This window comes from Saccopteryx bilineata, chromosome X, assembly GCF_036850765.1.
Source record: "Saccopteryx bilineata isolate mSacBil1 chromosome X, mSacBil1_pri_phased_curated, whole genome shotgun sequence".
Lineage (NCBI taxonomy): Eukaryota > Metazoa > Chordata > Mammalia > Chiroptera > Emballonuridae > Saccopteryx > Saccopteryx bilineata.
In genome coordinates, this window is record NC_089502.1 from 115,501,881 (window position 1) to 115,529,407 (window position 27,527).

At 39.6% G+C, this 27,527-nt stretch overlaps 1 protein-coding gene across 1 annotated transcript in view; it reads right to left on the reverse strand.

The window, feature by feature from the left end:
- Window positions 1–26,718, reverse strand: part of CFAP47 (cilia and flagella associated protein 47) — a 374,219-nt gene extending 347,501 nt beyond the window's left edge. Inside the window, exons 1-4 of the mRNA XM_066250539.1 lie at window positions 26,443–26,718; window positions 13,386–13,537; window positions 8,979–9,094; window positions 985–1,123 (exon numbers count right to left, since the gene is read on the reverse strand). Of these exons, the coding sequence (XP_066106636.1) occupies window positions 985–1,123; window positions 8,979–9,094; window positions 13,386–13,537; window positions 26,443–26,718 (683 nt within the window). The remainder of the gene's footprint in view (window positions 1–984; window positions 1,124–8,978; window positions 9,095–13,385; window positions 13,538–26,442) is intronic.
- Between the last annotated feature and the right edge of the window lie 809 nt (window positions 26,719–27,527).

Here is a 27,527-nt window from a genome sequence, read left to right on the forward strand (position 1 = left end):
TATCATATCACTCCTTAGCTCTATCTTTTTGCCTCTACATTCCTCAGATCTCAGTGTGTGACATTATTTATTCACCTCTTGGAGTTCAAGTCTTCTATTTGCTCTGCATGGAATCATTCTTCTAACCCACTCCTATTACCAACACCCACCTCCCCTACACACACACACACACACACACACACACACACACACACACACAGCCTAAATCACCACTACAACACTGCTCTGTGTCTGGCTCATCCATACTCACCAATAAGTGTTTGGTTCAACTATCACCTCTTTAGTGGAGCCCTTGCTTGATCCATTCCCTTACCCCCACAAAATCCAAACTAAGAGCTTCTGTTATGGATAACCATATGCCATCCTCTGGTTCTTCCCATTTTTGAATCCCTGGTGCTTAGCAAACATTACAGACTCAATGAATTAATGCTGACTAAAAGAACAAGAAGCTAATCTACATTTAAAGACAATAGGCGCCCTGGCCGGTTGGCTCAGCGGTAGAGCGTTGGCCTAGCGTGCGGAGGACCCGGGTTCGATTCCCGGCCAGGGCACACAGGAGAAGCGCCCATTTGCTTCTCCACCCCTCCGCCGCGCTTTCCTCTCTGTCTCTCTCTTCCCCTCCCACAGCCGGGGCTCCATTGGAGCAGAGATGGCCCGGGCGCTGGGGATGGCTCTGTGGCCTCTGCCTCAGGCGCTAGAGTGGCTCTGGTCGCAACATGGCGACGCCCAGGATGGGCAGAGCATCGCCCCCTGGTGGGCAGAGCGTCGCCCCTGGTGGGCGTGCCGGGTGGATCCCGGTCGGGCGCATGCGGGAGTCTGTCTGACTGTCTCTCCCTGTTTCCAGCTTCAGAAAAATGAAAAAAAAAAAAAAAATGAAAAAAAAAAAAGAAAGAAAAAGACAATAGGCATATCTGATGAGTGAAACAGAAAAGCAAGAGAGTATTAAGTAACATATTAGAATTAAAAACAATAGCACATACTCACTTTGCCACTTCATTTACAACCCTGGGCTCATCTGCACAGAAATCTACTTGAACAATTGTTGATGACCTAGGACTTACAATGCCAGAAGATGGGGAAATGGTAATGGGTAATTGGCCCTGGTAGTCTGTTTTAAATGTACCTAAGGAGAACAAGAACAGTTGGTTTACATCTGGATCCTTACAATATTACATTCACATTCTTAGTAGGAGAGAGACAAATATTACAGAGTATAAGGTCTATTGAGAACCAACACTTATAGCTATGATTGTATGTCTCAGTCTTGAGTCACCAAAGATATTTGAGCCTAGTGTTAGGATTCAATCCTCGCCAATAGCTAAAACATATTGTCTACATACTGTGTTCAGATATTTATGCTAAGAGCTTTGTATATGGTATCCTTTTTAATCTTCATAATGATTATATGATTTAGTTTCAATCATTACCTCCATTGATGAATAAGGAGATAAAAACTTAGAAAGGTTGAATGACTTTGTTCAAAGATACACAGATATTGTGATAGATTAAATGGTTGACCCCAATTCTTCACCCTTCTCTGTATCCTTACCATTACCCTAAAATGGACAAAGTATGTTTTCCTATCCCTTGATCACGTGATTTTCTTTGGCCAATAGCATGTAGCTAGAAGTGACAATGTCGGCTCTAACCCCAGATGTTACCTTGTACTTCTACTATGAAAAATGTTTCCCTTCAGTACCTGCCATCCCTTTGGCCTGTGCCCCAGAATGAGCAAATACGGTGCATAGTCACACAGCTGAAGCATAGACCTGCAGTGAGTAACAGAATAGCCCCAGGTATCTCAGATTGAAGCAGAGCCACCAACCTGAGCTCAGTTTAGATCAGTCAGGTTCCAGCCAATCTGCATACAAGTTATAAAATAATTGCCTTTTCAAGATATAGTATTGTTGGGTGGTTTGTTACATGGCAATATTTGACTACTATAGCTAGTAACTAAATAATTCAGGTGGGATTTTCACCAGGATGTTTCTGACCATAGGACTCATGGCCACTGCCACTTCTCTATATATGAAGGAATGCCGTTCACACAAGGAAAGGGCAAGAGGAATGAGTTTCTAGAATCAAATAGTATATGAGAAGGAGGCTACAAAAATTTATTCCTCTGAAAGGAGACATGATTTATATCATAATTTATGGTTATGTTTGGTGCCTCCATTAGAGCACACAATCCTTGAGATCAGATGCTACCTTTCATCTCTGCGGTTCTGGCACCCCACACAGTACCTAGCACAAAGCTATGCTCAAAATATGCCCAGTCACAAGTTTTGTAAATATCACTCTACAATATTAACACAAATGAGCATACTGCTAACATAAACAACTTTGCAAATTTTCAATTCACCGGTTTTAAATTACATTTGATGATATTTTCCAAAATTATTCATTTAACATCAGCATGATAAAAGTACTGAAAATATAAAAGACAAAAATTTGTTAAGTAAAAATATGAGCTGATGGAAAAGGCAAATCCACACTGGCAAAACACGTTAATGCAATCATTTTAGGGAAGTGTTGATGGTGTAATATTTAAGGTTTATTTTCTATTATAAAATAAACAAAAATAGCTCTGGCCGGTTCGCTCAGTGGTAGAGCATCGGCCCAGCTTGTGGATGTCCCAGGTTCAATTCCTGGTCAGGACACACAGGAGAAGAGACCATCTGCTTCTCCAGCTTTTCCATTAGCCCTCCTCCTTCTTTCTCTCTCTCTCTTCCCCACCCACAACCATGGCTAGATTGGTTCGAGCACATTGGCTGGGACACTGAGGATGGTTCCTCCATGGAGCCTCCACCTCAGGCACTAAAAATAGCTTGGTTACAAGCATGGCCCTAGATGGGCAAAGCATTGGCCCCAGATGGAGGTTGCCACGTGGATCCTGGTCGGGACACATGCAGGGGTCTATCTCCCCTCCTCTTACTTGGAAAAGAAAAAGAAAACAATAAATAAATAAAATAAACATTTGTACAATTATTCCCATTTCAAATAAGTAAGTTATTATTGACTCAGTTCTTCAGAAAAAGAGAACTACATGAGTTCAGTTAAGGCTGAGTCAGTGTAATAGTTTCTATATTGTAACCACTTCAATGTACAATTATTTGACAAATGTTTCAGTAATGTTTCAAAAGCCTATTCAGGAACAACCCTAAAACCAAAATAAAATTGTTTAGTCTTCCAAATATATTTCAACAGTAGGTACATAAACACTGCTATGTCATATATAACTATACCATTAGTAATCATGAAATATGTGACTGTTGTGTTTTAATTGCTATCAATAGGAACAAGGATATCATCCTAAGAGAAGAATATCACTGAAGGAAGAACATTACAGATGAAATTTTGTCATCAAATTTTCATTGCTTTTCAGATAAGGCACTGGCTAATTGTGGAGAATGAACTGGAGATACAAGGAGACTTCAGAGAAATGAGTTAGGTTGGTGTAATTACCAGGTAAGAGAAGATGATGGCCTGCTACAGAGAAGTAGCAATGGGACTTAGTAAAAGTAGAATTATTAACATAATCAGGAAGTAAATAAACAGGATTTAATAATTGACCAGAGGGTAGAAAGTGAAGAAAAGAGAGGTCTCAAAGATTTTGCCAAGTTTCTGACTTTCCCAAATACATGGTGGTGACATTCAATGAAAAAGAAAAAAGGACAAGTTTTGGGCAGAAGCTGAGAAGTTTAGTTTTAGACATGTTAAGTCTGAGAAACCTGAAGGAAACACAAAGTATTGTACAGATTTCAGAGAAGTGACAGGAATGGAAGTGATTGTCTAGGACAAAAACGTTGGCCTAGGAAACCCGAGGGTTCGTGATAAATTCTAAGGAACACTCAAATTTAATGTACCAAAAGAATGGTACAAAAGAGAATTGAAGAGCCTGACCTGTGGTGGCGCAGTGGATAAAGCGTCAACCTGGAAGTGCTGAGGTCGCCGGTTCGAAACCCTGGGCTTGCCTGGTCAAGGCACATATGGGAGTTGATGCCTCCAGCTCCTCCCCCCGTCTCTCTCTCTCTCTCTCTCTCTCTCTCTCTCTCTCTCTCTCACCCGTCTTTCTCTCTCCTCTCTAAAATGAATAAAATTTAAAAAAAAATAAATAAAAAAAGAGAATTGAAGAGGAGGGAGGCAGTAGAAAAAGAATAATTCTAACATCAAGAGTGAATATTTATTGCCTGACCAGGCGGTGGCGCAGTGGATAGAGCATTGGACTGGGATGCAGAGAAACCAGGTTCGAGACCCTGAGGTCGCCAGCTTGAGCAGAGGCTCATCTGGTTTGAGCAAAAGCTCACCAGCTTGAGCCCAAGGTCGCTGGCTCGAGCAAGGGGTCACTCTGTCTGCTGTAACCCTCCAGTCAAGGCACATATGAGAAAGCAATCAATGAACAACTAAGGTGCGGCAATGAAGAATTGATGCTTCTCATCTCTCTCCCTTCCTGTCTGTCTGTCTCTATCTGTCTCTCTCTCTCTGACTCTCTCTGTCTCTGTCACAAAAAAAGAGTGAATATTTATTGAAGACTTCATATATGTCAGAGAGTATGCTAAGCTTTATTCATCAGCACCACAATTGTAAAGGGCAGGCACTGTTTCTCTAATGTACAAGTGAGGCAGTGCATGTTCAGGAAGTGTAAACTCCTTGCCTAGGGCTCCCCAGCCAGTGAATGCTATAACCAAGGTTTGGGCCCTGGAAGACCTCACACCAGGACCTGAGCTATTATACAGGACAGTCAGGGGTTATAGGAGCCAAAATTTGTTTGTTTGTTTTTTCAAGAACATGAAAGTGGCCAACTGTGTCAAATGCTGTTAATAATCCATGTAAAATAAACACATGGACTTGTCCACTGATAAGACTTAGGAAACACATAGGATGTGAGAATGCCCACAGCTGTACCTGAAATGAAGGGTTTTTTGCACAAACTTGTATGGTTTTTTTTTTTTTCTTCTTTTTCAAGTGAGAGGAGGGGAGATAGAGAGACAGACTTCCACACTCATTTGGACTGGGATTCACCCGGCAACCCCCATCTAGGGCTGATGCTCTGCCCATCTGGGGCCATGCTCACAACCAAGCTATTTTTAGCACCTGAGGCAGAGGCTCCATCCTCAGCACCCAGGGCTGATACCCTCGAACCAATTAAGCTATGACTGCGGGAAAGGAAGAGAGAGAGAGAAAAAAAGAGAGAGAGAGAGAGAGAGAGAGAGAGAGAAGAGGGAGAAGAGGGGTGAAGAAGCAGATTGTTGCTTCTCCTGTGTGCCCTGACTGGGAATCAAACATGGGACATCTACATGCTGGGCTGACACTCTACCATTGAGCCAACTGGCCAGGGCTTGTATTTTTGTTTTAATCAAACTGCTCTACTTTCTCTAGAAAAGCAGCTTAGACATGGGGCAGGACATGAAATATTCATTGTACCTTGCCATTATTCTTCCAAAATACAAGGAAACAGTCTGTAGTTTTATAGGATGCTACTGAAAATCAAGAGTTACATATCCAAGGTCATTGTTATTTGCTATGTTTGTTTATTTTTTCCTTTAAGTTTCCTTAGGTCTAAACGTACCATAGGTGTATCACTCTCTAGCTGTCTCCAAATGACTAAGTTTGAGGACTTTCAGAATGCACATATGTGATTAAATGGCTTGCTTTTGAATCACCTTTCATTGAAAGCTTAATGTTTCTTTACCAAAACTATTAGAGATCATTGAGCCAAATCAATTAAACAAGGGTTTATTGAATGTCTGCTATATGTCCAGCATGGTATTATGCATGAAAAGTATATTGAGATTCCATGGCATCAGTTTCCAAGTAAGAAAAAAACATGCACTGAGAATTAGTGGGTGCTTCTCTAGATACTTAGAGAGGATCCCGAGGACCACACATGAGTTGGGCACAATTTAGCAAATTTCCTCATTTCTAGACAGTGAAATGAAGAGATGATGCTGATGATCAGGGAAAAGGGGAAAGTGGGCATTAAGAGCAAGAAAAAGGTCATATATTTTGTGCCAAACGACTCAAATAAACATAAAGGATGATGACTTCTCAGGTAGCTGTTCAAACCCAGAAATGGTATGTCAAGATCACACCAGGGACTTTAAAGACTGTTCTATATCATAACACTGTTAATAGAAAAAAATGTACTCAAATATTCAAGAAAACTGACGGGGAGAGGGAAATGATTGCACTTCAAGGCAAGCTAAAATAACAATGTTTTTTTCCTTCAAATCTTCAAAGATAACTGAGAATAAAATTGTAAGAAAGAACATAGAGGTCATCAGCTCACAATGTACTAATAGCAGAGGCATTTTAAAGAGTAAAGTATGCCTTTTCAAAATGAAAAGATAAGTGTTACTTTGTAGTCAGAAGTGAACTTTGGAAATATTTTTATAAAGGGTGAGAAAAGAAAATGTTCAAATGACATTCGGCAAAATTCATGGAGGGACACTTCATAATGTACTATAACGATAAAACACCATAAAGTCATTATATAGACAAATTTTGGGGTTTACAAAATCAACGATAATAACCAAAGTGACAATATCCAAGACAGTAAACAATGCTGTACAAAATCATGAACCTGCTGAGTACAGCTTTTTATATCCTCTTAAGTATACATATAAATTTGTAAACATTTGATCTTTGACTCTAAAATTATATAGTATTTGTCACATAAAATCCTTTTTTAAAAATTTATTAAAATCATCTTTGGTTGCTGAATCTATTTTCTGCATAAGTGTTTTTCTTCATGAAAATACAATGTTTTTCTCATGAATATTTACATATTGTACTTGTAGGTAATAAAGACTTTATGACACTTTATAGGCACTTGCTGTGAATATAAAACATACTATCAATTTTGGTAATGGTGAAAAGCACAGCATTATTCAATTCTAAGAATGAGGGGCAAAATCAACACTAAGAGATGGTGTTTCATTGATAACATTTTTTTTGTTTGTTAAAGTAATAGTAATTAACATTTCTTAGTTCTCAATCATAATTTACCAAATGTAGTATTCAATACAAATAATATGCACACATAAAATATTAATATAATACTAAAAACCAATGTGGATAACTTTTCCTAAAATATATGGACTCAGGTCTGAAGCTTAATTTTATTTATTTTATTAAGTAAAAATATATTAAATATTCAATTAAAATAAACCATTGACCTATTTTTTACTTACAGAAAGCATCTTATCTAATAAAACTACAATTTGGTGAGATTTTAGAATAAAGAGAGGATATGATCAAAAGTTTGAAGGATTTGTTATGGACAACTGTTAAGAGATTTTGGAAAGTAAAATAATAAAAATAAAATTCCCTCAATCATATATCACTGCTCTAAAATATAACCAGAGAGTCTAAAGGATCATACCTCCCACAATCACTTTCCATGAGAGACTGTATTCTTAATATCAGAGTCAGACCACAAATGAGCCTAAAATTCTACATTCCCATAGTCACCAGAAATTCAATCACTTAAAAACCAAAGCACAGAAAGTAAAATAAGCATCATGCAATGAGAAACAAGTATCAATTTTATTTGTTTATATCCCAGGAAAAAAAAAACAGTAAAATGACAGATTGCTTTTGTCTTAATAATTCCCATTGCTCAATCAAACACTCCAGAGAACATCCTCACCTAGTTAAGACAGGTTTGGATTTAAGACCTGTTTTAGCCCTGGCCGATTGGCTCAGCGGTAGAGCGTCGGCCTGGCATGCGGGGGACCTGGGTTCGATTCCCGGCCAGGGCACACAGGAGAAGCGCCCATTTGCTTCTCCACCCCCGCCCCTCCTTCCTCTCTGTCTCTCTCTTCCTCTCCTGCAGCCAAGGCTCCATTGGAGCAAAGATGGCCCGGGCGCTGGGGATGGCTCCTTGGCCTCTGCCCCAGGCGCTAGAGTGGCTCTGGTTGCGGCAGAGCGACGCCCCAGAAGGGCAGAACATCGCCCCCTGGTGGGCAGAGCGTCGCCCCTGGTGGGCGTGCCGGGTGGATCCCGGTCGGGCGCATGCGGGAGTCTGTCTGACTGTCTCTCCCGGTTTCCAGCTTCAGAAAAATACAAAAAAAAAAAAAAAAAAAAAAAAAAAAAAAAAAAAGGACCTGTTTTATATATCCAATAAGCAGTCTCAGAGAAAAATGTCTTCCCTGGGTGATGCCTGTCCTCATTTCAGCTTAGTAGAAATGATAGCCCTGCCACCTCAGATGCTGAGCATCCAATGAGAATGAAGCAATAAGTGATTTTATACCTAAGGTATACCATCAGTGAAGAGTGTGCATAAGCACATTCACACATGCCTTTATGTAAACTCTTAGGTCTCAGCAAGAATCTCCAGAAATAATCCAGTCTGGTGAAGAGAGAAGCATTTATTGTTTCGACAAAAAGTTAATGAGACTTCTAGAGACCATCGTGTAAATTTAAAGTTGAATACAATAGAAAAAAAAAACCACAGATATTTATTGAGTGCCTATGATAAGTACCATATTACAACCTTAAGACATACATAACCAACCACAGTACATTTTATTAGCCATAGTTTATAAATGAGAAATCTCAAGGTCAGAGTCTTTAAAGATACTTGTGACAGATCACACAGCTAGTAAGTCACTATGCCCTGATCCTATCTCTGGATGACTCTAAAGACTATGTCAATTCCATAACCCCACCTAGTCATCTGAGAGTTAAGTTATGTTAATCAAAATCATAATATGTGGATTCATCTTTTCTGAGTAACTGCCTATCTTTTCAGAATAACTGATAGGAAAAATACAAAAAAAATAGTTTGGCTGATACTAAATCTTTTACAGTTATTCTATTTAAGGGCCTTCAGTGTTGAGCTTTCAAGAGTTAGACATTTGGCCAGGGGTAGGAGGAAGAAATCAGAAACTCCATTAATTATACAAGGTATATTTTTCAAATAGTACCAACTTTCTTCCAAAAGTGTAAGCTAATGTATATGACAAAGTATTTACCTGGAGCCTTGCCACGGTTAACAATACGAATCTCTTTAGAGTGTACTTTACTATTGGCAACCAAAATGCCAAAATTAACTTCTGGCACAATTTCCAACTGACAGTTTGGAATCAACCTAGGAGAGCACAAAACAGGATAACATAATGAATTTTCACAATTATAATCCTGTGGTTAAACCTACAGAAGACATATAAATAAACTTTTAACTTCTTAAAAAACATTTCAGCTTCTTTCTGGGTCTACTGGTGTCATACTTGTCGGTAAAAGAAATTGTGAAATCAAGATATGAAACCAAGACAATGAGACACATTTTTAACAAAAAAAATCAGAATTTATGCATCTAAGAACATGGTATATCCTCCCAAGTACTTATTTTGAGAGGCTACCCATGTCTCAATATTGTTGTTCCTTAAAACACATTTGGAACTCTGCTTTGGATTCTCCATCTAAACCTATAAAGTACATTCTTTTGACCTTCCTCAAAAAGTATAGAACTGACCTTAACAAAGTAAAATAATTTGGCTTGGCCCTGGCCGGTTGACTCAGTGGTAGAGTGTTGGCCTGGCGTGTGGAAGTCCTGGGTTCAATTCCCGGTCAGGGCACACAGAAGCGCCCATCTGCTTCTCCACCCCTCCCCCTCTCCTTCCTCTCTGTCTCTCTCTTCCCCTCCCGCAGCCGAGGCTCCATTGGAGCAAAGTTGGCCTGGGTGCTGAGGACAGCTCCATAGCCTCCACCTCAGGTGCTAGAATAGCTCCAGCTGCAACAGAGCAATACCGCAGATGGGCAGAGTATCACCCCCTGGTGGGCATACCGGGTGGATTCCGGTCAGGCACATGCAGGAGTCTGTCTGACTGCCTCCCTGCTTCTAACTTCATAAAAATACAAAAAAAAAAGTTTGGCTGATACTAAATCTGATTAAATAGAAAAAAAAGATGTGATACAACTACCATATGTCCTGGTATATAAAAATGAAAATTGGCCCTGGCCATTTGGCTCAGTAGTAGAGCATCGGCCTGGCATTTGAATGTCCCAGGTTCAATTCCTTGTCAATACACACAGGAGAAGTGACCATCTTCTTTTCTGTTCCTCCCCCTCCCCGTTCTCTCTTTGTCTCTTCTCCTCCAGCATCTATGGCTCGATTGGTTCAACTGCACCAGCTCTGTGCATTGAGGATGGTTCCATGGAGCCAATGCCTCAGGTGCTAAAAATAGCTCAGCTGCAATTATGGCCCCATATGGGTATAGCATTGGCCCCAGATGGGGGTTCTCATCAGATTTTCTGTCAGGGTGCATGCAGTAGTCTGTATCTCTATCTCTCTCCTCTCACTTGGGAAAGAAGAAAAAAATAAAAATTTATTTTCACATAAAACTTGTACAGAAATATTTATAGCAGCTTTGTTTGTAATAGTCAAAAATTGGAATCAGCCCTGAAACCCTTCAACTGGTCAATGGTAAAACTGTGGTATACACATAGCATGGCCTAGTACTCAAAAATAAAAAGAAGGCAATTTGGAAAACAGTATGGAGTTTCTTCAAAAACATTAAAAATAGATCTCCCCTTTGACCTAACTATCCCACTTTTAGAAATATATCCTAAGAATTTCAATACCCTAATTCAAAAGAAGATATACACCCCCATGTCCATTGCAGCATTATTTCCAATAGCCAAGATCTGGAAACAATCCAGGTGTCCATCATTGGACAAGTGGATGGAAAAGCTGTGGTACATTTACACAATGGAATACTATGCAGCCATAAAAAAAGAAAGAAATAGGCCCTGGCCGGTTGGCTCAGTGGTAGAGCGTAAGCCTGGAGTGCAGGAGTCCCGGGTTTGATTCCCGGCCAGGGCACACAGGAGAAGCGCCCATCTGCTTCTCCACCCCTCCCGCTCTCCTTCCTCTCTGTCTCTTTCTTCCCCTCCTGCAGCAAAGGCTCCATTGGAGCAAAAGTTGGCCCGGGCGCCGAGGATGGCTCTGTGGCCTCTGCCTCAGGCACTAGAATGGCTCTGGTTGCAACAAAGCGATGCCCCAGATGGGCAGAGCATCGCCCCCTGGTGGGCATGCTGGGTGGATCCCAGTCGGGCACATGCAGGAGTCTGACTGCCTCCCCGTTTCCAACTTCAGAAAAATACAAAAAAAAAAAAGAAAGAAAGAAAGAAAGAAAGAAATCTTACCTTTTGTGCCTGCATGGATGGACCTAGAAATTATTACACTAAGTGAAATAAGCCAGGCACAGAAAGACAAATACTATATGATCTCATTTATATGTAGAATCTAATGAACACAGTAAACTGAGGAACAAAATAGAAACTGAGGCATTGACACATGAAACAGTTGGACAGCTGTCAGAGGGAAGGGGGAGGAGGGGACGGAATCAAAGAAAGTGAAGAAATTAGCCAAAAAACATACATACATAACATACAGATACAGACAACCAGAGGGAAAAGAGGGTGGAGGTAGGGGGAGGAAGGCAAAGGGGGAGGATGCTGGTTGGGACTCTGCCTGGAGGGGTGGGGCATGATGTAGTGTATAGATGGTTTTATATTGAGTTGTACACTTAAACCCTGTATGGTTTGGAGAACCATGCCCACTCAATAAATTAAAAAGTAATTAAGAAAACGAATAAAATATTATAAAAAGAAGCAATTATTGATATATTCAACAACTTGGTTGCATCTCCAGGGAATTTTTCTGTGAAAAATAAGTCAAACCCAAAAAGTTATATAACATATTTGAGATGAAAAAAAAATTAGAAATAGAGGATTGCATTTGGTTTCCAGTTTAGAAATGATGCTTGAAAGGCAGAATGGAGGTGGGGCCTTATTATAAAAAGTAACAGGAGGGATCCTTGTGGTATTGGAACTGCTCAGTATCTTCACTGTCATGGTGGATACAAAATCCTATACAGTTATTAAAGTTATATAGAACTTAAAAGCTTACACACAAACAGAAGTTTAAGTAAAGCTCTGACAATCTGAATACAATAGGTGGACTATTCAGTGTAAATCTTCTAGTTATGGTATTATCCTATTGTTTTGCAAAATGTTTCCATTGTGAGAAACTGGAGAAAACGCACAAGGAATTATTTCTTATAATTGCAAGTGAATCTTCAATCATCTAAATTTTTTTAAAAATAGAAACGTAGCCTCAAGCTCACTCACTACATCTCCCCTCAGCTCTGTTTATCACATTTTAGTGGGGCAGCATTGTCTTTATGTTGTAACTCTAGTGAGCAGCTTGGCCTCTGATGAGAAAGGACATATTATGGGTATAAGACAAAATTCATTTTCAAAGGCAGAAGCATCTTTGACAGTTTTCTTCTTAGACAGTATAAACAAGCAAATCTGAATACTAGTCATAGGTGTGTCAATGTGCAGAATGGGCCTAAAATGACCCTACTTAAAAAATGTAAAATGTAAATTAAATATTTGTAATAGGTTCATAACTTGTCTTTTTCCTGACATGTAGCAACTGCTTGACTCCTGAGCAGAATGGGATGGTTTGTAAAATCAGAACTTCTCAGCAGCACAGAGAACCAAAATAATTGCAGATCTAAATTAGTTTATAAAAATGCAAAAGCAGAAGGGAAAAAATAAAAAGGCACACGTCTAATCCAAATTCATATTAATACAATGTTTCAATATTAATTGTGCTGCCAGTAAACAAAATACAGCTTTCCTTGCTAAGTCTTTCTGTCTAATGGCACCAAAAAATATGAGGGATATAAAATAGGATGTGAGCCTGACCAGGAGGTGTCACACTGGATAGAGTGTCAGATTGGGACACTGAGGACTCAAGTTTGAGTCCCCAAGGTTGCCAGCATGAGCTCAGGCTTGAGTGTGGGCTCACTAGCTTGAGCGCAGGGTTACTGACTTGAGCTTGGGATCATAAACATGACCTCATGGTCCCTGGCTTGAGCCCAAAGGTCGCTGGCTTGAAGCCTAAGGTCACTGGCTTGAGCCCAAGGACACTAGCTTGAGCAAGGAGTTACTCACTCTGCTGTAGCCCTCATCCAAGGCACATACGAGAAAGCAATCAATGAATAACCTAGGTGCTGCAACATAGAATTGATGCTTCTCATTTCTCTCCCCTTCCTGCCTGTCTGTCCCTGTCTGGTCCTCTCTCTATCTTTCTCTGTCCCTGTCTCTCTGGCTAAAAATAAAAAAATAAATAAAATTAAACAATAAAATAGGATGTAAGATGAAAAAAAAATAAAGAATACATGCACTCGTTAAATGTTTTTAAGTTATCATAATAAAACATTTCAGCAAACTACTCTTCATTTGTTTTAAAGAACTATAGATACAACAAGCCCTTTTGCTGAGGGAATATAAAGAATATTACTTTGACCATAATTTTCATTTGAAGAGTGCTCAAAATATCAGCATAATATATAAAGAATACGTACCCAATAAGAGGGATTTCCATTGCTTTATTTCCCACGACAATTATTAGTTGATCAAAAGTGTCTTCATCTACATTAGGGTGATATTCCACTACAGCTGTCATCTGAAGACCAGAAGCAAGTTCTTTATCCAAACTGGTCATATTCAGGTTGAACTACAGTTGGAAAAAAAAAATCAAATTACACATCTTAACTCTTAATAAAGAAATATGAGCAACTGTAGTTAGGAGTGTACATTATTTAGAGATATACCAGACCTGACCAGGCAGTGGCGCAGTGGGTAGAGCATCAGACTGACGCGGAGGAACCAGGTTTGTGACCCTGAGGTTGCCGGCTTGAGTGCAGGCTCATCTGGTTTGAGCAAGGCTCACCAGCTTGGACCCAAGGTCACTGGCTTGAGCAAGGGGTCACTCGTTCTGCTGTAGTCCCCCAGTCAAGGCACATATGAGAAAGCAGTCAATAAACAACTAAGGTGCCTCAACAAGGAGTTGATGCTTCTAATCTCTCTCCCTTCCTGTCTGTGTGTCCCTGTCTGTCCCTTTCTCTGTCTCTATCACAAAAAAGAGATATATCAGGACATAGGCAATATTCCTGCCATAAAGGCAAAGACTTATGAATATATTTGTACCAATCAGATTCTAGATCCTTCAGATATGCTTTTAAAAGTATGATAATTGAAACTGACAATGTAGTCAGTTAACAAATATATAAATGCTGAGAAGTATTTAAATATAGAGCAAAAGAAAGAGCAATCTAATAAAAATGTTGCTTAATCATACACACAAGCATAATACATACATGCATATACATATACATACACACATGCATATAGCATTTTATTTTATTATTTTTACATATCACATTTTATATACTTACTCTCCACATAAGAACTCAGGCTTCTTAATTTGGAGGAAATATTAAAAAAAATAGGGCAAAGAGAAAAAAAAGACAGTTCCGTTCTTTTCAAATATTTGCTAGATCTGGAAAAAAATTAACAGAGAAAGAGAACTGCTATCTGTTGAGCACGTATAATAGGTCAAACATTCTACCTCTCATGCACTTTTACAGTTCTGTAAGGCTGATGTTAAGACTCCCAGCATAGAGATGTGAAAACTGGGAGCTCTGGAGTGTAATTAATGTCTAAGGTCACTCAGGCAGTGAGGATTCAAAACACACATCTATCTGCTTCTAAGCTGTTTTCCCTACAATTAGACAGAGTCTCTCTCTTAAACACATAATCTCTTTAAGGAAGCAGACTATGTTCCCCTTGAAAGTTAAATAATGTAGGCCGGGACTAATTAAGTATTATATGAGTGATGCATCAATAAATAAAAAAATCCTCGAGAGAACATGATTAGTATGGGCTAGGAAGAAGTGCATTTGGCCAAGGCTTACAGATGGATGTAAAAAGTGGAAAAAAAGCAAGAAAGGTGCCCCTTGAGGGGGAAGGAATATGTCAGATACAAGCAGAGAAAAGAATAAGCAAAATAATCTTTCTGCAGACAGCTAATAAGCTAGCGTCGCTGGACAAAGAGCTGTAATCAGCAGCAGTAGAGGTGCTGTTGAAATGAAATATTCAGGGCTTTCAGTGCCAGGTTGAGTCTAAGCAGTGCTTTACAGCCATGAAGGATATACAGCACTGGAGTGATCTGTTAATAAACACTGGTCTGAAAGCCTCATACATCCAGCAACAATGATTCTGATACCTCTAACTACCACATTCCAAATCTCAACACCTTTGCAATTCCAAAACAGTTAGAAAACAATGCATCATTCCCCATATGGCCTTTGGGTGTTGGCAGTCCACCCATCAGGTTTGACTTCTTGCCATGAATGAAGCTGTATTTCCAAGAAGGGAAAGAAAGGCTTCATCAACATATACTTATGGTCAAACTACCAGTAGCTCAGTACTTTGAGTGTTCTGCAAAGGTGTGTAAGGCATCTCCTTGCTCTTAGGACCTTCTGAACTGACTATTAAGGTAAAATAAAGATTTACTGGGAGTCACAGGCATACAAACCCAAACTATAATAAATGTCTATAAATGCAATTGGCATCCAATAGGGAAGAAATAATTTGGAGATGAGAAGATTTGTTAGAGAAAATGAGAACTCACATTGCCTATCAAAAATGGGTGGATTGGAAAGGGGTGATTCTTGCAGGAGAAGGAATGAAAACACAGGTAAAAAAAAAAAAAGAAAATGCCTGGGCCATGGGAGTAAGGGAACAATTAAAAGTATGACTGGCCTGACTAATCCAGAGGGCACATGAGTCAGGATTGTGTTGTCAAAAGTGTGTCTTCTTCATTTACTACCAGCAACTACTACCACAGTAGATGGTATGCGTAACTTCTTATGCCCCCTAGTTGGTATTCACTGTATAGACAATGCAGGATCTTGAGTCAGGATAGAAAACAAGTACTATCATGTGTTAGAATTATTTTCTAAGTAATCATAAACTGGTGATAACAATGCTCACTAGCACCTTTTCTTTTTTCTTACATGACAGTTAATCCATTTGTTGCTGATTTCTCTCTTCCCTACTTCCCAGTATACCCATGAAGGCTCTGGAGTGCATATCATCATCTTGCACCAAATAAAAGTTCACAGTGTAATGGGCTCATGGCTTTGGTCTCTAACTAATAAGCCTGCTTAGCCATTCTCTTGTCAATGTCAAGACCTGTGGTTTAAATAATTTTTCTATTTAACTCTAAGTTCAAACCAAATTAAAAGAAACTATATCACTGCTCTGTCTGCATAAAAACCAGGAGACATACAAAAAATAGAATATTCTCACATCTGGGATTACTGCCAGTTTGAGGATTAAAAAAAAATACTTTAATATATACAATCAATTGTTCAGTAAATATGTAAGCAAGGTAGGGAAATACTAAATCTTTCCCTAATTATATAGCATTTGAAAGAATCAGAAACTTTTATTTAATGATCAATGAATAGCCTGCTTTGATGTACTATTACAAAATAACCACATTACTATTGTTAAAACATGTTGTAAGGCCAGGGGCTGTTGCCATTCCCATTCAGGTCCCCATTAGATTCAGGCGGATGGTAAAAGAATTGTGTAGGCAGAAAATGGTGGGCCATTCTGTTTATTAAAGTCTTATAATGGCTTGACCAGGCAGCGGTGCAGGGGATAGAACATCAGACTGGGACACTGAGGACTCAAGTTCGAGTCCTCAAGGTCACAGGCATGAGCGCTGGCTCACCAGCTAAAGCACAAGGTCCCGACATGACCACATGGTCACTGACTTGAGCAGAAGGTCGCTACCTTGAGCAAAGGGTTACTCAATTAGCAGCAGCCCCTCAGTGAAAGCACATATGAAAAAGTAATCAACATATACAGTGTGTCCGTAAAGTCATGGTGCATTTTTGAGTGGTCACAGGAAAGCAACAAAAGACGATAGAAATGTGAAATCTGCACCAAATAAAAGGAAAACCCTCCCAGTTTCTGTAGGATGATGTGGCAGCATGTGCACATGCACAGATGATGACGTAACACCATGTATACAGCGGAGCAGCCCACAGCCATGCCAGTCAAGATGTGGACGGTACAGAGGAAAGTTCAGTGTGTTCTGTAGCTCACTAAATTTGAATCCATGACCAAAGAGCAACATGAATATCGGCACGTTTATAAAGAAGCACCACCACATAGGAATAACATTACTTGGTGGGATAAGCAGTTGAAGGAAACCGGCAGTTTGGTGGAGAAACCCCGTTCTGGTAGGCCATCAGTCAGTGACGAGTCTGTAGAGGCTATACGGGATAGCTATCTAAGGAGTTCTAAAAAATCTGTGCATGAGCCCACATCGAACTGCCCTGAATAGGTATGAAACTGGGAGAGCTTTCCTTTCATTTGGTGCAGATTTCACATTTCTCTCATCTTCTGTTGCTTTTTTGTGACCAGTCAAAAGTGCATCATGACTTTATGGACAAACTATATTTTATATGCTTTCTAATAATAAACATTTTAAAATTCTTTGCATGTGCAAAACTTGTAAACTAAGCAATTGGGGGCTAGCTTTAAACTTCCTAATAAGCTAAGCCCAACACTCTTAGCAAAAATAACTTCCTTAGCTTCTCTGCTTATCCTAAACTAAACATTTTCCACTATTGTGGCAACAGGGATAGGATGTAGATCTTAGAATATTTGGGAATGTCTTTGCCAGATATGTAAAACATTTTTCACTACTGTGTTATCTTATGGTCTTAGTGTGTAGAAATGTTTTTTCCTTTTGATAAATCCTATAGATAAATGTTGTAACACGACAGCAAAATTCAACGAGCTTTTTAGTAAGATTAATGACTTTTGTACCATGCTCCCCCTTCTTTTCCCCCAACCAGTATGTGCTTTTGTCTTTAAAAGCAGCCTAAGAACTGTGTTCATGGCTGCATGATTTGGGTTTGATATGACCCGTGAATGTTGCCAGAAATAAAGCTCCTTCTAGAGAGACAAGGAGAGAGGCTCCAGGAAAACATACTCTCTCATTGTCAGAGCCTGCAAACGCTAACAAGCCTTGACTACCAACGAGACTGAAGCCTAATATATGACATCGCCGTAGAGTCCCATCAACTGCAAATCTCTACCTAAGCGTGCCATAGGGGCAGAGCTTGGGGTACAGGGTCACCGACCAGGAAGAGTGAGAGGAAAGAAAAAGGAAGAGGAAGTTAACCTCTCAAAATCAAGAAAAATCCACAGACTTTATAACTTGTTCCACTATTTTTTTGTTACTTTCATCTTCTTGCCTTTATTGTTATTATTTCTATTTCCTCCACCTTGGTCCTTTCATTCTCTGCCCGTCTTATTCTTTCCTCTTCTTGAACTACACTACCCATAAGTGTTACATTTTATTTCTTTTCTTCTTCCTTACTCTCCATGAGGGTTACACTCCAAAACACTTAACTCTCTCTCTCTTTTTGTTTTCTTTCTTTTTTTGTCTTTTCCTTTTCCCCTTTTTCTTATTTCTCCCTCTATTAGCTTCTTCTTTTCTTCTTTTACTTTTCCTCTCATTCAATCCTCAATCACGAACAAATTATTTAATTTGAGACTTAAGTTTTTTGGGGGTTTGTTGTGGCATTTTGGTTGCTTTCTACTTCGCTTTTTAATTCATTAGCATTCCTCCCAACCCAGGATCTCCATTCTATTTAGTTTTTGTTCCACTTAATATAATAGTTATTTTTTTCCTTTTTCCTGTTTCCCTCTTACCCTCTAATTATATCTCTTAGTCAACCATCACTTACAAGCAAACCATTTTATACCTGACCCAAATTTTTTCCTTTTTTGCATTTTGTGGGTCCCTACTTCCTTTTTTTCCCCTTGAACACTTCGCCCCAACTCAGACCCTCCATTATAGGCAGTTTTTGTTCCATTTATATTAATATAATACACAGTTCATCATGATATTTTACTAAGGAGGAGGGGAGAGGAGGGGAAGAGAAGAAAGAAAAGGGGGGTAAATAATAAATTATTTTTTTTTCCATATTTTTACTTTTTTTTTACTTTTTATTCTTTATTAATTTTCATTAGTGCTATCAACAAGACCACCCTCAGATGCCATTAAGAAAAAGGAAATCGGGCCCTGGCCAGTTGGCTCAGCGGTAGAGCGTCAGCCTGGCATGCGGGAGACCCGGGTTCAATTCCCGGCCAGGGCAAATAGGAGAAGTGCCCATTTGCTTCTACACCCCCCTTCTTCCTCTCTGTCTCTCTCTTCCCCTCCCGCAGCCAAGGCTCCATTGGAGCAAAGATGGCCCGGGCGCTGGGGATGGCTCTGTGGCCTCTGCCCCAGGCGCTAGAGTGGCTCTGGTCGCGGCAGAGCGATACCCCGAAGGGGCAGAGCATCGCCCCCTGGTGGGCAGAGCGTCGCCCCTGGTGGGCATCCGGGTGGATCCTGGTCAGGTGCATGCGGGAGTCTGTCTGACTGTCTCTCCACGTTTCCAGCTTCAGAAAAATACAAAAAAAAAAAAAAAAAAAAAAAGAAAAAGGAAATTGAATATCATGGATACAAAAGATAGAAAAGTAGCACGGATAGATGTGGAAAAATCTATGGAGAAAAAATTAATATATTAGAAACCTTGGAGCTAAATGACAAAGAATTTAAAATATTTAAAATAGAAATCCTAAAAATACTCAGAGATATACAAGAAAACATAGAAAGGCAATTTAGGGAACTCAGAAAACAACTCAACAAAAACAAAGAATATATTACCAAGGAAATTGAAACTATAAAAACAAATCAAACAGAGATGAAAAACTCAATTTATGAACTGAAAAATGAGATAACAAGCTTAGCTAATTGAACAGGCCAGATAGAAGGTAGGATTAGTGACACAGAAGACAAGCAACTTCAGGCACAACAGAGAGAAGAAGAGAGAGACTCAAAAATTAAAAAAAAAAATGAGAAAACCCTACAGGAATTGTCTGACTCCATCAAAAAGAATAACATAAGAATAACAGGTGTATCAGAGGGAGAAGAGAGAGAAAATGGAATGGAGAATATATTCAAACAAATAATAGATGAGAATTTCCCAAGCCTGTGGAAAGAACTAAAGCCTCAAATTCAAGAAGAAAACAGAACACTGAGTTTTCTTAACCACAACAAACCTACTCAAAGGCACATCATAATGAAAATGGCATAAACCAACGACAAAGAAAAAATTCTCAAGGCAGCCAGGGAAAAGAAGAATACAACATATAAAGGAAGGCCTATTAGATTATCATCAGATTTCTCAGCAGAAACTCTAAAAGCTAGAAGAGAGTGGACCCCAATATTTAAAGCCCTGAAAGAGAGGAACTTTCAGCCAAGAATACTATACCCATCAAAGCTATCCTTCAAATATGAAGGAGAAATAAAAACATTCACAAATACAGAAAAGATGAGGAAATTTATCATCAGAAAACCCCCACTCCAGGAAATACTAAAGGGGGTTTTCCAACCAGATTCAAAGAACAAAACAAAACAAGACCACAAGTAAAAGCTCCACCAAGAACACAATAAATCCAAATTTAAACTGTGACAACAAACACACAAAAAAGGGGAGAGGACGGAGATTAATAGTAGCAAAGGACGACGAAGTGCAGAAACACTCATAAGATAGGGTACTACAATGAATATGGTAGGTACCCTTTTCGTTACTTTATAGTAACCACCCTTGAAAAAAACCACCACAGAAGCACATGACTTTAAAAAGTTAGCAACACAGGAAAGAAGTATAGAATACAAACAAACAAAAACAAATGATAGAAAAACAAAAGCGAAGAATCAAACAAGATACAAAACTAACAGAAAGCAATTTATAAAATAGCAATAGGGAACACACAAGTGTCAATAATTACACTACATGTAAATGGATTAAACTCACCAATAAAAAGATACAGAGTAGCAGAATGAATTAAAAAAGAAAATCCAACTGTATGCTGCCTACAAGAAACACATCTAAGCAACAAGAATGTAAGCAAACTCAAAGTGAAAGGCTGGAAAACAGTACTCCAAGAAAATAAATTTTTAAAAAAAAGCAGGTGTAGCTATACTCATATCTAATAATGCTGACTACAGGACAGAAAAAGTACTCAGAGACAAAAATGGTCACTTCATAATGATTAAGGGGACACTGAATCAAGAAGACATAACAATCCTTAATATATATGCACCAAACCAAGGAGCACCAAAATATATAAGACAGCTACTATTGACCTAAAAAGAAAAACTGACAAAAATATAATCATACTTGGAGACCTCAATACACGGCTGACGGCTCTAGATCGGTCATCTCAACAGAGAATCAATAAAGATATATTGGCCTTAAACAAAACACTAGAGCACCTGGATATGATAGATATCTACAGGACACTTCACTCCAAAGCAACAGAGTATACATTTTTCTCTAGTGTACATGGAACATTCTCAAGAATTGACCATATATTGGGCCACAAAAATAACATCAGCAAATTCAGAAAAATTGAAATTGTACCAAGCATATTTTCTAATCATAAAGCCTTGAAACTAGAATTCAACTGCAAAAAAGAAGGGAAAAAACCCACAAAAATGTGGAAACTAAACAACATACTTTTAAAAAATGAATGGATCAAAGAAGAAGCACAGAGATCAAAAGATATATACAGACAAATGAAAATGACAATACAACATATCAGAATCTATCAAATGCAGCAAAAGCAGAAATAAGAGGGAAGTTCATATCACTTCAGGCCTATATGAACAAACAAGAGAGAGCCCAAGTGAACCACTTAACTTCACACCTTAAGGAACTAGAAAAAGAAGAACAAAGACAACCCAAAACCAGCCAAAGAAAGGACATAATAAAAATCAGAGCAGAAATAAATGAAATAGAGAACAGAAAAACTATAGAAAAAATTAATAAAATAAGGAGCTGGTTCTTTGAAAAGATCAACAAAATTGACAAACCTTTGGCAAGACTCACCAAGGAAAAAAGGCACAGGACTCAAATAAATAAAATCCAAAATGAAAGAGGAGAGATCACCACAGACATCATAGATATAAAAGGAATTATTGTATAATACTACGAAAACCTATATGCCACTAAATTCAACAATCTATAAGAAATGGATAAATTCCTAGAATAATATAACCTTCTAGACTGAGTCAAGAAGCAGAAAGCCTAAACAGACCAATTAGCAGGGAGGAAATAGAAAAAACTATTAAAAACTTCCCCAAAAATAAAAGTCCAGGCCCAGACGGTTATACTAGTGAATTCAATCAAACATTCAAAGAAGACTTGGTTCCTATTCTACTCAAAGTCTTCCAAAAATTGAAGAAGCAATACTTGCAAACACATTTTATGAGGCCAACATAACCTTCATACCGAAACCTGAAAGGACAGCACAAAAAATGAAAACTACACACCAATACCTCTAATAAATACAGATGCTAAAATAGTAAACAAAATACTGGCAAATCGAATACAACAACATATTAAAAAAATAAGACACCATAATCAAGTGGGATTCATCCCAGAATCTCAGGGATGGTTCAACATACGTAAAACAGTTAACGTAATACACCATGTCAACAAAACAAAGAACAAAAACGACATGATCTTATCAATAGATGCAGAAAAGGCATTCCATAAAATACAACATAACTTTATGTTTAAGACACTCAACAAAATGGGTATAGAAGGAAAATATCTCAAAATGATAAAGGCCATATATGATAAACCATCAGCCAACATCATATTAAATGGCATAAAACTGAGGACTTTCCACCTTAAATCAGGAAAAAGACAGGGTTGTCCACTCTTATTTAACATGGTGCTAGAAGTTCTGGCCAGAGCAATCAGACAAGAAAAAGAGATAAAAGGCATCCAGGCCCTGGCCGGTTGGCTCAGTGGTAGAGCATCGGCCTGGCGTGCAAGGGGTCCCGGGTTTGATTCCCGGCCAGGGCACACAGGAGAAGCGCCCATCTGCTTCTCCACCCCTCTCCCTCTCCTTCCTTTCTGTCTCTCTCTTTCCCTCCCGCAGACAGGCTCCATTGGAGCAAAGATGGCCCAGGCACTGGGGATGGCTCATTGGCCTCTGCCCCAGGTGCTAGAGTGGCTCTGGTCGCAATAGAGCGATGCCCCGGAGGGGCAGAGCTTCGCCCCCTGGTGAGCAGAGCATCGCCCCCTGGTGGGCGTGCCGGGTGGATCCTGGTCGGGCGCATGCAGGAGTCTGTCTGACTGTCTCTCCCCATTTCCAGCTTCGGAAAGATACCAGAAAAAAAAAAAGGAAATAAAAGGTATCCATATCAGAAAAGAAGAAGTAAAGGTATCACTTTTGGCAGATTATATGATACTATACATCGAAAACCCCAAAGAATCCACAAAAAGATTACAAGAAACAACAAACCAATACAGTAAGGTCACAGGATACAAAATTAACATACAAAAGTCCATAGACTTTCTATATGCCAACAATGAAATATTAGAAAATGAACTGAAAAAAATAATCCCCTTCATGATTGCAACAAAAAAAAAAATAAAATACCTAGGAATAAACATAACAAAGAATGTAAAGGACCTATATAACGAAAACTACAAAGCATTGTTAAAGGAAATCGAAAAAGATACGATGAGATGGAAAAATATTCCTTGTTCTTGGATAGGAAGAATAAATATAATCAAAATGGCCATATTACCCAAAGCAATTTATAAATTTAATGCAATTTCCATCAAAATTCCTATGACATTTTTTAAAGAAATGGAACAAAAAATCATCAGATTTATATGGAACTATACAAAACCCCGATTAGCCAAAGCAATCCTAAGGAAAAAGAATGAAGCTGGGGGCATTATAATACCTGACTTCAAACTATATTATAGGGCCACGACAGTCAAAACAGCATGGTATTGGCAGAAAAATAGACACTCAGACCAATGGAACAGAATAGAAAGTCCAGAAATAAAACCACATATATATGGTCAAATAATTTTTGATAAAGGGGCCAACAACACAAAATGAAGAAAAAAAAGCCTCTTCAACAAATGGTGCTGGGAAAACTGGAAAGCCACATGCAAAAGAATGAAACTTGACTACAGCTTGTCCCATTGTACTAAAATTAATTCAAAATGGATCAAGGACCTGAATATAAGACCTGAAACAATAAAGTACATAGAAGAAGACATAGGTACTAAACTCATGGACCTGGGTTTTAAAGAGCATTTTATAAATTTGACCCCAAAGGCAAGAGAAGTAAAGGCAAAGATAAATTAATGGGACTACATCAGACTAAAAAGTTTTTGCTCAGCCAAGAGAAACTGACAACAAAATAGACAGCCACTAAATGGGAAATGATATTTTCAAACAACAGTTCAGATAAGGGCCTAATATCCAAAATATACAAAGAACTCATAAAACTCAACAACAAACAATCCAATGAAAAAATGGGAAGAGGACATGAACAGACATTTCTCCCAGGAAGAAACACAAATGGACAACAGATATATGAAGAGATGCTCATCTTCATTAGTTATTAGAGAAATGCAAATCAAAATTTCAATGAGATACCACCTCACACCTGTTAGATTAGCTATTGTCAACAAGACAGGTAATAGCAAATGTTGGAGAGGCTGTGGAGAAAAAGGAACCCTCATTCACTGTTGGTGGGAATGTAAAGTAGTAAAAGCGTTATGGAGAAAGTATGGTGGTTGCTCAAAAAATTGAAAATAGAAGTCCTTATGACCCAGCAATCCCTCTACTGGGTATATACCCCCAAAACTCAGAAACATTGATAAATAAAGACACAAGTAGTCCCATGTTCATTGCAGCATGGTTCACAGTGGTCAAGATATGGAAACAACCAAAAAGCCCTTCAATAGAAGACTGGATAAAGGAGATGTGGCACATATACACTATGGAATACTACTCAGCCATAAGAAATGAAGACAATGGATCATTTACAACAAAATGGTGGGATCTTGATAACATTATACGAAGTGAAATAAGTAAATCCGAAAAAAACAAGAACTGCATGATTCTATACATTGGTGGGATATAAAAACGAGACTAAGAGACATGGACAAGAGTGTGGTGGTTACCAGGGGTAGGAAGGAGGGGGTGTGCAGGAGGGAAGGAGGGAGAGGGAAGAGGGAGGGGGAGGGGCACAAAGAAAACTAGATAGAAGGTGATGGGAGGACAAACTGACTTTGGGTGATGGGTATGCAACATAATTGAATGACAAGATAACCTGGACATGTTTTGTTTGGAAATATATACACTGATTTATTGATGTCATCCCATTAACATTAATAAAAATTTATTTATAAAAAAATTAAAATCAAGCTCCTTCTAAAATTTCTTCTGTGACCTTGGTGTCTCTTTTGAACTCCCTGGTTACTTTACAACAATATAATTATAAACACTTTTCCATTTCTGTACATGTAAGTCCAGCTGAATTCAATACTATTCATCATTAGGAATATACCATGATAGATACAGTTATTTGTCACTTACATATCAAATATTCTTGGCCCTGGCCAGTTGATTCCGTGGTATGGCGTGGGCCTGGTGTATGGAACCACGCAATTGATTCCTGTCCAGGAAACATAGGAGAAGCACCCATCTGCTTCTCCATCCTTCCTCCTCTCCTTTTTATCTCTCTCTTCCCCTCACTCAGCCAAGGCTCCATTGGAACAAAGTTGGGCAGGGCACTGAGGATGGCCCTATGGCCTCCACCTCAGGCACTGGAATGGCTCGGTTGCAATGGAGAAACACCCCAGATGGGCATAGTATTGCCCTTAGTGGGTATGCAGGGTGGATCTCCGACTGGAGCATGCGAGAGTCTGTCTCTCCGCCTCCCTGCTTCTCACTTCAGAAAAAAAAAAAAAGATATTATCACTTTTCCTATATCAAGCCTCCCTGATAAAAAAAGTGATACTGGTAAACTAATAACCATCCATTCATACCCATGCTCTAAAATAACAGTGTGATAGTATTGAAATTGTCAATGTTTAGGTTACCATTAGAGGATGAAGACAGGTTCACAGAACATTAATTTTGCTGAGAATTAGATCTTTACTGACATTGTGAATTTCTAAGTCCTATAAGAACAGGGCTATGTCCATCTTGCATTTCTCAAACCTCCTGCGTATTACATAGTATTACTCAACAAATATTTGTTAAAATGTGAATAATAAACCTTCCCACTATCTTATAATGCATGCAGTGCTGTAATCGGGGTCTTCAAAGTTCAAAGGTTTGACGTCATAATTTTATAGAATCTTGTGGCATTCTCTGCTAATCAGAGACTGATATTAACTCCCTTCCCTTCTTTCCAGTCCCATAATGGGAAAATGGGAAGGATCTAGTTCAAATTGCCCCACCCTGTGTCCCAACACTAAGTAAAAAGGATAATCAAAAAAGAAAACAAAACCAATAGGTGAGCAAGCACACATATATATGGATACCTCAATTCCTGGTTTCCAGGAAACCCAATCCTGGCCTCTGGCCTCTTTCTCGGCGGGGGGGGGGGGGGGGGGGGGGACTCAGAGCCTCAGTCCTCCTGAGGCCCTGCTGGGGGCCTGGGTGTGTTACCTGTGGCTTGACTGGGTCCAGAAACCGGATCTTCTGGTTCCAGGGGCCCAAATTCTGGATCGTCAGTGTCTGGCGGTACATCTTCCCCGCCTGCGTGTCCACGAACTTCAGGTCCATCGGGGTCACCCGTAGCTGCAACTCCTTTGGTGTCTCCACATCCAGAGCGATCAGGGATCCACTGGGGGTGCTCATGGATGCCCTGGGGGTCGTCAGGGATCCCCTGGGGATGCTCACAGATGCCCTGGGGGTCATCAGCGATCCCCTGGGGGTGCTCATGGATGCCCTGGGGGTGGCCAGGGAACCCCTGGGTGTGCCCATGTCGGCCCTCTAAGTAGCGCACCAACTCTGGCGGAGCCCACCCACTGAGGATTAGCAGCTACCCCATTGCTAGGCAACAGTGTGACTGTGACGCAGTCAGCAGGCGCCGGAACTTGTGCGAGTGGAAATTTCAATGAAGAATGCAGGCTTCTGGGAAAAGCACCCCGGGATCCAGGTGTCACCACAGTAACTAACACAAAAGCCACAACAACCCAAATCCCAGAGTCATCTTACTCCCCAGGGCCTGGCAGAATTTTAAGATGGCATTGGTGCAGCCATTTTCCTGCACTCTCTTAAGGCGAAGCCTAAAGAGCAACGGAAGTGCCCATGGGTGTCCCTTAAAGCAGTCATGGAGGAATTCAGGAGAAACAGAGTCAGGGCCCCCTAGGGGTGCTGCTCAGTGGCCTTTAGACTAGCATTTCTATACATGTCAAAGCAATCCTCTGTGTCTTTGCTTAAAATGCAGATTCTGTATCAGTAGACCTGGGGCAAGGCCTAGGAATCTCTATTAGTAACAAGATCCTAGGTGATTCCAATGCTCCAGGTAAGGTGCAGGTCCATGGACCACACAGAGAGGCTTCAGGAACTGTTAACTATCTTGTTTCCTCATTTCTGAATCCAAGGTGCTGCTCAGAAGTACCACTGCAACAGGCCCAGACTCACACAGCGCAACCCCTACTCTCTCCTCTTCATCAGAGGCTGTGATGGTCTCAAAGGTTTCAAACATATTAGGTGAATGATATTTCCCTGCCTTAAATCTGCTTCTT